This window comes from Haliotis rubra, unplaced genomic scaffold (assembly GCF_003918875.1).
Source record: "Haliotis rubra isolate DU_JTF1 unplaced genomic scaffold, ASM391887v1 Scf71, whole genome shotgun sequence".
In the NCBI taxonomy this organism is placed as follows: domain Eukaryota; kingdom Metazoa; phylum Mollusca; class Gastropoda; order Lepetellida; family Haliotidae; genus Haliotis; species Haliotis rubra.
The window spans coordinates 2,648,156-2,658,625 of NW_025767424.1; the positions used below are offsets into that span (position 1 = coordinate 2,648,156).

General features: G+C 40.6%; 1 protein-coding gene across 1 annotated transcript; it reads left to right on the forward strand.

Moving 5' to 3' along the window:
* The first annotated feature begins 3,865 nt into the window (after positions 1–3,865).
* LOC124259139 lies at positions 3,866–10,216 on the forward strand. Its single transcript, XM_046693234.1, has 4 exons — positions 3,866–4,317; positions 5,428–5,521; positions 8,347–8,481; positions 9,899–10,216. Exons 1-4 carry the CDS (start codon positions 4,015–4,017, stop codon positions 10,159–10,161), a joined length of 795 nt encoding a protein of 264 aa, XP_046549190.1. The 5' UTR covers positions 3,866–4,014; the 3' UTR covers positions 10,162–10,216.
* Positions 10,217–10,470: the final 254 nt, after the last annotated feature.

The following is a 10,470-nucleotide window of genomic DNA, read 5'->3' on the forward strand; positions in this document are numbered from 1 at the left end:
CGTCCCTTGAGAGGGGAATCAAAAGCAACCAACCGACCAACTGGAACCAATCCTACCATCCATACCCAATCGCCCTCCACCCAACAAGTAACTTCTAGTCAACCAGCCTTTCAGCCATATTCAACACCTGCTCCAGAAATGACGTTAGGTAGTTCATCTGTCACGACGGAAGCTCTTACCCGCATGGTTAAAGCAGAGAGGACTGGCGGGTTTGATGAAAGCGATAAAGACGATGCAGGTGATGCAGAATCCGAGGAGGCTGAGACACGTGGCCAAGAGGACGACACAGACAAAGACGATGACGATGATGACGAAGAAGAGAAAGAAAGTGGCAGACGTGAATCAGAAAACAATAAGGGAGTGACTTCAAATGTTTCAAAGAATCTCAGAAGCAGTCGTGGACCTTCCCGGTCACAGAAACGGACTTCTTCATTACGGTCGCTGGTCAAACAGAAACGTGTTTCGAGGCATAACGTTAGAAAATCAAAACCTGATTCTGGAACACAACCGTTGAAACCAAGCTCAAAGTCAAGAAAAAACAGAAATCATAGGCGAAGGCACAGGAGAAAGCGACCACACTCTCACCACAAGAAGTTAGACTAATCCACTATATATATCATTCAATATTTAAGATCTTGTTTTCAAGAGACTGGACGAACTTGATCCGCCTCATTTCATAGCTTTGTGTTCTTGCCATTAACAAAACGTTAACCTAACGGACATGGGGTAGCACAGTGGGTACAGTGTTTGCTCTCAAAGCCACGACCCCGAGTTCTATTCCCAGAAAGGGTACACCGTTTAGAGACGTTATTGGTGTCCGTATTCAGTCACATCGCTGCAATAATGTGGTTCGTGTAAAGCGTATTTCACGAATGGCCAACCAACGATTCATGTCGTCACAGTTCAAGATTGTTTCATCAGACGCCCTCATTCATATGGACACATCATCAACTTCATGCACCCATCACCTCCTTTGTATGCATTTTGAAAGACATTAACGATCTCTGTGTCAATATTTGGAAGACAGCTGTGTGGTTCAACACTGCTGTTTCATTGCTTGGGTTTCCAAGTATGTATCACAAATTGTGAAAATGAACTGAACTGAATGTTTGCAATGTTATGAATGAGCTTTGTGTATATATATATCGAGTATTTTTTGATAAAACACTGTTTTGTTATTTATATTTTCAATAAAACTATTTGAGCTTCCATTTGTTTGAGGTATATTGATATAGATTCCGGTTTGATCTCTACAAAGGACAACCACCGGAATGTGAAAGACAAATTATTGAACGCATGAATCAATACTGACAGACTGACATTTAATCGTAATCGTGTATAAATTTCACCAGATCACATCTATTTTACATCAACATATATACTTCCCATCAAAAGTTTAGACTCACTTAAAACACTCCTCTGTATGTATGTGTGTGGTATATATATATATGGTTACTGTTCAGATTGACTGTGTGAAGATCACTGTGTCTCTTTGTGTGTGGTTAATATATAAGATCAATTTGTCCAACTTTTATTAGCAAAGGATCATTTGCATCAAACTGCTGAAAAGCATGTGCAAAATATCGTGCATGTAAACAGCTGCGTTTTGGTGTACAGTTTTGTTAAGAATTCACCAATTTTCACTGATTTTTTATCATTTATTGAACTCATGATAATCATCGTTTCACCGTTACGAATGTGTTTTACAATACATCAGTTCATGTGTAAAGAGTACCTGAAGTAAGTGGCTATATTTACACTATTTACACTAGTGAGGCCAAACTTTTGATGGGTAGTATAGATTAAGCTGTGGTTTTACCATGTTTTGTTTGTTGCTCAACGCCACATTCGGCATCATTCCTGTTACATGACAGCGGTATGTAAATACCTGAGTCTGGATCAGACAATCCCTTGATTGATCATGATCTTCAATCTGTGTCTCATCCGGAAGTACATTTTCTCGACCCATTTAATCGATATGAAATTATATCATATATTTAATTATTTAATCTCCAACAAAGACTTGGGTTGAATGACCTAATGATCATGTTAACTATGAATCTCATGCAGCAACCTTTAGGAAATCCGACACTTGACAAAATCAGACACAGTGGGGTTTTTTAAAACAAATTCCATCACAGGTGTGCTGATTTTGTAAAGAACATATGGCCAGCCATATCATTTATTATCAACATTATTATTTACTGAACCGCAAAAGAAACGTCACCTTTCAAAACCAAATGCAAAATCTTGTTCTTACAATGTGATCGACCTAAAAAGGCAGACGTGGTAAAAGGTTCCGTATGACATTCGTGAAAATGCACGTGCATATCGTGACAACCCTACCAATGAAAGCGAGTCCCAAACTCGCCTGAAATCATTCTTGTTTTGACATAATCGCCATGCCATGACTTACGAGAGATCAGAAACAGCACGCCAGACCATTGGGACTCCACAACAGACCCATTAGTGTCGATACAGTGCGTCGACGTTTGAAACCTCTGCTGTCACGGACCATATCGTGGTCCTGTCGTCACCGATCGTCCCCGCCCAAACCACAATGGGCAACACAGCATCGAAATTGGCATTATCGACAATGGAGAACTGTCCTTTTGTTTGATGAAAACTGATATTGTGCTTCGACAGCCGATATCAGAGTGAGAGTATGGCGAAAGCTTGGGGAACGGTTTTCCAATGAGTGTATTGTTGAAAGAGACTCGTAGGGTGGTCCAAGCATCATGGTGTGGGTTGCAATCGGTCTGAACCAGAGAGTTGACCACGTGGTGTTCCAGAATCTCGGTCCAGGACGAGCAAATGGCGTGACAGCTGCTCGCTTTATTGACCAAATCGTAAGACCCCCACGTTGTACCAGATTTTGGACGTGACAGAAATCACATCTTCCAGCAAGACAACGCTCGTGCCCACACTGCCAGAGCAACATTGGACTTCCTATGACAACATGGCATCCAAACTCCACAATGGCCTGCACTCAGTCCGGATTTAAGTCCAACAGAACACCTTTGGGACGAGATTCAAAGAAGACTGAGTGACCTCCAACCTAGGCCGACAACTGCGGCTGGACTCGATCAGGCATTTCCCAGAGTATGGACCCAAGTGCCTATGCCCTTCATCAACCGGCTAATTCATTCCATGTGCAGACGAAGCAACGCCAGCATCGATGCCCATGGAGACCACACACGATATTGACTAATGGCATCCTAATGGTACCATTTTGGGTGCTTTTGTTTGTGTGAACTCTAAATGTGATCCCCGAATTTGTGTTAACCATAACTGTCGATTTTGACCTCAATCCTCCGTTTTGATTTTTGATTAGAGCGAATTGAAGTGTGTGCTTTAAGAAACCTCTATTGGTGTGGCGTTTCTTTTACGTTCAGTATATCTTCGCAAATGATATTCCATGATTTCTTGGTTGATAGACAATTTTCGTTCTGTAATCAGAAACCCCTACAGACAACAAGCATCAGGTATTAGAAAAAGTACACAGCATTTCAATATGCATTAAATTTGAAATTGTCCATGTTTTTCGTTTTGGTCTAACGGTAGATGTTTGTTCAGGAAGGATAGAGATTGATCCTGGATGTTTCCTCAGGTATAGAATAGTCTTTAGTCTCATCTTCATGACATTAAATTCATTTCTTTTAAATATTAATTTCTCTTACAAAGCCGTTGTGTTGGAATAAAAAGATAACATTTATTAATATTCATACCAAGGTTCGCAACAGAAATCAATCAAGCAATGATCAGTCATGATCGATTTTTCGACGGGTTAGACAAAAGCTTACTGATGTGTTGCTGGAAATGAGCATTAACGATCCCCCGAGACTGTAGTCAGACAACATTGTTCAGAGATGATACAAGTGCCTTTGACCGTCAAGAAGGGTCCTGCAAGGACGTATTTATTTCGTTGGTCTCCGGATTAATTATACTAACGTGGATATGTACAGTATAGGGCACGTGAAAACGTTGTAGACGTTTAGAGACGTTCTTTCAGAAATGCCTGCCTTAATTACCAAGAGTTCTTTACTGCTAGTAATTCTTCTGTATTCCGATGGTGATGCAGACTTGGAGACCGATTTTTACGCAGCTGGCATAGAGAAATGTAGACAGTTGGACATTAAGAGAAGTGATTCTCTTTATCCTGAGGACGTTGTTAAAACGACGAAGATGTCAAACTACTTCTCCTGCTGCGCTTTGTGCTCCTATCAGGAGGGATGTCATTACTTCCGGTGGGAAGCGTCCGAACGTACATGCTCTCTCCTCAGTAACAACACAAGCCATGATATGAAAAAGTGTTCGGTAAGATTATGTTAATTTCAAAATGTTGTGACGTTCTAATATATTTCCTGTTTAATATATACTGAATAATTTGAATAAGGACTGGCTTAAACAAAAAGCCCTTAAGTCATTGTCGAAACACCTTTATCATCTGGTTCTAGTTGTTGTTATGTCTCACGTTGCATCTTAAGTTACAGCAAGACCAACAATTCTGTGGATATCATTATTACTCTGGATACTCACCCAAGACATAATTCTGAAACTTCACCTTTGTTGGAGTGAATTGAATATTCCCATCTCTGTCTTTAATGCTACAATCACTGTTTTTACATTATATTGTTTTGTACTGGCATTCCTTTTCGTATTGTTTGTAGGGATTTGTATTTATTTAGTTATACATCACAATCACAATTTCGAGATTAAAATTATATTGTCTAACATGGTGTGAAACTAACAATCACTATGGCGTTGACTGCCATGTGTAAGCCAACCTTCTACAAAACATGTATTTATGCTCAAAACAGTCTGAAAAGGTCGAACTGGCCAAATATTTCGAACTTGCTTTAGTATGCTTAAGGTCGATGTCAAGAAAATGTTCATCACATTCCTGGCTGAGGAACATATTTTGGATGTTGCTGCTGGAAATTGAACCTGGGGGAAAAAAGAAGAAAGAGGGTTTCAGATGAAAAAATTAGAAATTCAAGGTGACTAAAAATAAGTTGAGACACATTGATCTGCAAAATCGGGATATATCTTTCAAGACAGAAGATACTTGTTCCCCCTTTTTCTGATTTTGATGTTGAAAAGCATTTTGGATTTGGAAAAGGTGACAACAGTTCGTTTAGTGAGTGAGAGAGGGAGGGAATACTCAACGTCACATCGGCGATATTTCAGCCATAGAACAGCCACTTGGACAAATTTGACGTTGTTTGTTGAGTATTGCCGTGTAACTGAAATCATGATCGGTGTTAACCAAATATTCCACGGAAATTAATGGATTATTTTTTGTTTTGTTACCTTACCTTAATGTATAATTCATTGTATTGATAATGTGGCTTCAGTGATAACGTACAATGTCTGATACCCATTTGTTCCCAACACTGGATTTGGTAAATGTATCCTTTGTTTCAGTATCCAGCACACTTTGGATGTCTCATGAGTCCTTGTGGTTATCAAGAGGTGTATATCCCAGTACAGGCTGGGCGGGCCTACTTGTGTCTCAAAGGTAATTGATCATTTTATAACAATATTGATTCAGTAATGGCCACAAATGGACAGTTCAGACCGTTCTTACCACTGCCACAAAGGGTGAACATTTAGTGATGTGTCAACTGCTGTTGCATCAATAACACTATGTTTCTGTGTATATTCGGGCCGGGTCCGTGGAGTAGTGGTTAGCGTCCGCCCAGAGAGCGGAAGATCGCGGGTTCGATTCTCGGCCGCTTCATACCAAAAGATGTTAAAATATGGTTTGGTTCCCCGCTTGGCGCTCGGCATTAACGGGTACAACAAGGACTGGTCAGCTCGGAGTCAGTGTAATGTGTCAGAGTGGGGTAGTCATGCTTCACTGCTTCATGGTATCTCAGTGAGCTAGCACTATAAAACCAACTACGGCAGGGCTAGTACAAGTAGCCACATATACACACACATGCACGTCGTCATATGAGCAAAATATTCTTAATAAAACATTAAACCCAATTTCATCTTCCAATTTCCGGATCTTCACGGGTAGAAGACTAGAAAGCAGATACCTATAGTATGACCAGAAATTATTGCGAATTTTAGGAATATGATTAATTGGATTTCTAGTATAAACAACCTTGGCCAGCTATCAAGTGCTTGGTTTCATTCAAGAGAGACAACTCCGTTAATCCTTTTTCATTAGTTTGTGAAGAGTTATCCCCTTTGTTTACTTGCTAGCAGACGACATTTTCAGTGATCCTCAGTATGGATGATTTAGAGAAGAGGAAGTTGATTTTAGAGTTTTATAACAAGGACATCAGATCAGCTAAAGTGATTTCAAGTAGAACAGGCATCCTTTTGTCCACTGTTGATCGTGTTTTGAAAAATATTGCAAATGGATATGGCATTGAGCACCAGGGAGGCGCAAGTAGGCCAAGAAAATTGACTGTCGGTGACAGGAGGCGGCTTGGTATTCTTGTTTCTAAAAACCAACGAAGGAGTTGAGAAAACGTAAGGCTGGATATGATTGATAGAGGAACTGTGTCTGTCTGTAAGGAGACAATTAGAACTAAGCTGCATGCAATGGGTTGGCAGAAAAGTCGAGGAATTCCATCACCGATCATGAAACCTGAACAAAAGGAGCGAAGGTTGAACTGGTGCTTACAGCATAGAAATTTTAACTGGGACAATGTGATTTTCTCAGATGAAAGTTCTGTGTGGCTGTTTCCTAATACACTGAAATTCTGGACCAAACAAACTGAAAAACCTTTGTATCAGCGCCCAAAGTACAGTCTGAAATTTAACGTGTGGGGTGGCATACATGTGTTAGGGGCAACGCCCCTCTGTGTATTTGAAGGGGAATATGAACAGTGAGCGGTACACAGATATTCTCGAGGGACATTTACTTCCATCTGCTCTATGGAAAATTTTTGATTTTCCAGCAGGACAACGACCCAAAACATCGTTCAAAGCATTCATAGGCCTGGTTTCGGACCCAAAATATGACATTATTAGATTGGCCAAGCTATAGCCCTGACCTAAATCCAATAGAAAACGTTTGGGGACTTATGAAGGAAAGTGTCAATAAGAAAAATCTGACAAATATTGCTGAAATGAAAGAAGAGGTGGTCCGATATTGGGACAGCATGGACCACGACTTTCTAACTTATTTGATCAGTAGTATGCCCCGCCGCATTGAAGCCTGCATTGCTGCCCATGGTGACTTGACAAAATACTAACTGTTCACCTGTCTTTGAATCTGGAGTTATGTTCTGCTAATATTCACATTTAATACGTGAGTAATGAGTGATTTTTTATAAAAAAAATTACGATCTTAAATTCTCAATAATTTCTGGTTGTACTGTATATACTCGTGTTCCTCACATTACGGAAGTTGCCATCGATACATTTTCACCCTTTATGTTACCATTTCTAAATGGCATGCAAAGACGTTGCACAATGGTCATATAACACGGACTGCGAGGAAAGGAAACAATATTTCGGGAAAAAAGCAATTGGCATCCTAAATATACACATGGTGAGCGTCACTGATTGACGCCATCCAAGGATATGTATATCAACATTAATTGAGACCTGTAGTGTAACATGTAAGTTCTTGTAAGATTTAGTAATTCTTGTAAGATAATGTAGTGATACAGCTGCAGATTTGTAACCCTCATCCAATAACTTCTCCAGCACCGGTGAAGATCCGGGTTAGAACTGGTCTTCAGCAACCCATGCTTGTCGTAAGAGGCGACTGACGGGATCGGATGGTCAGGCTCAATGACTTGGTTGACACATGTCATCATATCCCAAATGCGTAGATCGATGATATGAGGTTGATCATTGGATGCTTTCGTCCAGACTCGATTATTTACAGACGGCCGCCATATATACCATTCACATTTTGCTAAGGATCAAATCATGGATTCAACAGAAAACTATGATGTGGGGTCAAATTTTGTTTAAATATCTAAGCTTATTGTAAGCATGTACCCTAGGTTTCAGTATGTCACTGCATCTTGTGGAACCCATATCTGCCACTGACAGGTATTGTGTACTGACAGGTGTTCCATGATTTGCAAAATGGTTGATTGGTGCCATGACAACCATTTTTATGGTTACCCATGTATCAAGTGCATATGATTAGATTAAAGTGAGTGTTTGCCTAAAGAGGGGTTACCATATCAGTATTTATCCAGTTTTAAATGGATATAATTTTAAATTATGAATTTAAATAAAGTAAAGTTTAAGTAAATAAAGTAAAGATGTGATTTTTTTGTGATCCTTAGCAAAGTGTGAGTAGTATAGTTGGAATATTGCTGAGTGCGTCGTTAATCTACAAACTATCAAACAATCCTTCTCCAGCTCGCAAAGACCTCGGCTCTCCCTGCTACTCTGTACAGGACTGTGGCGGCGGTCTTCACTGGGAGTGTACCGGTGGTAGATGTCGCTGCCGCCTTGGATACCTACACTCCATGTCTCATCGCCACTGTCAGAGAGGTGAGTCATCAGCAAGGATTTACACCGTTTAACTTAACATTGCAATTGCCCTTTCCGATAACTCGGTTATGCCCCTTTGTTACTCAAGGGGAGTTATCTCTTACGGTAAACAGGCATAATGAGAACACGTGTTACGAAACCGTTTTCAAGAGATGTGAAATTCACCATTTTGACATGACAATATATGTTCGGTGTTTGTACGTTTGACTTGGCTGTGCATGTGTTTATGACAGATTTGCATGCGCTTTGTGTATTTGGAAATATTGGGCTACAAAATATATGAAAATACATTTTGTTTGTTGTTGAACACCAGCTATATGATGAGTAAAATAACTGAATCTGGACCCAATAATCCAAGAATCGAAGTATGATGAAAAGCAAACCATTAAATCACCAAGCCTATCCGCCCAATCCATTTGGTGGCTTATTACAAGCATCATGGCCGGATCAGGATCTAGTTTTACAGTATATGGGGCGGTAGGGTAGCCCAGTGGTTAAAGCGTTCGCTCGTCACGCCGACGGCCCGAGTTCGATTCACCCATAGAGTGTGTGAAGCCCATTTCTGGTGGTATTGCTAAAAGCAGCGTAAAACTTAACTCACTCACTCTTACCCTGTATCCCCAATCAAGGGAGATATCTGTTAAGAGTGTTTCTAGTTCCTCACTGAGCAGTTTGTTCTTTACATCTCAATCTTAATCGAAGTTAAAGAAAGCTCGACATGTTCAATTTCTTCGTCAAAACTCTTTGAAAGACAAGGCACACAGGTTGTTCCTGCATCACCATGCCCTTCAGTTGTAATTGTGTCCCCTTTGTCGACAGATTTTCTACTAAAACATTCTCTGCCATTAACGCATGATCTGTTTTAGTCACGGCATGGCTGAAATATTGCTGATATGACCATAGATTTGAACTCACTCACTCACTCTCTGTAATTATATCCTCATGAATAAGTTACAAAGCAGAACAATGAGGAGGTCGCTTATTATAATAATGTTATAATGGCAATCATTTAAAAAGGGCTTATATCCAATGTGGAACTGCTCAAAAGCGTTGGTGTCCATGAATCTTCTTTTATGTTTTGTTGCGAAAGATCTGTCACCATAACTTATGGTTCTGTATTTGTGCACTTTAAGCAGATGTTCAGAGGCAGATCGCAGGATGCGGGGAGGTTCTTATGGCTGAACCAGATCACAGATGTAGGCTGGAGCAAGATGATTAACTGCTTTGTAGACAATAGTAAATACTATTATTAATAGTTTGAAAGTAATTCTGCTCTCAACGGGCAACCAATGTAGGGACTTTAAGAGCGGAGTGACATGTTCGTATTTGCTTGCTCGATGAGCTTGATTTCTTTGAAATACACAATGCCATTTAGATCTCTTGATTTCTTGAGGACTAACACGTTGTATTTTTTCAGAATGTGACGTCCCCAGTAGCGTGTTCGAGGCCTACAACGATACGGGAGTAGGAGGGTTCAATTTGATGAGCCTCAGGAATATCCAATCCGTCAACGACTGCCTCCCTGAATGTGTCAACCTCTCGGCCGTATGTCGCCATGTTGAACACGGTTGGGCATCAGCGAAGTGTTTCCTGTCCGACAAGGCTTGGTTCGATGTCCCCGAAGGAAACCAACTTCTTTATGATCCAGGATACGCACTCTATCTGAGGCAGTGTGTCTGATCCGCAGGGGCGGTGGGGTAGCCTAGTGGTTAAAGTGTTGGCTCGTGACGCCGAAGACCCGAGTTCGAATCCCCACATGGGTACAATGTGTGAAGCCCTTTTCTGGTGTCCCCCGCCGTGATGTTGCTGGAATATTGCTAAAAGCGGCGTAAAACCAAACTCAGTCAGTCAGTCAGTCAGTCAGTCTGATCCGCTAAAATATTAACATCGTTTTATGTTGGTTTCCATTTAATGAAACCTTCAATTGCAAATTCCAGGAATGGAAACCAACAAGAAACCTATAACCTTAGTTTCTTGTTGGTTTCCATT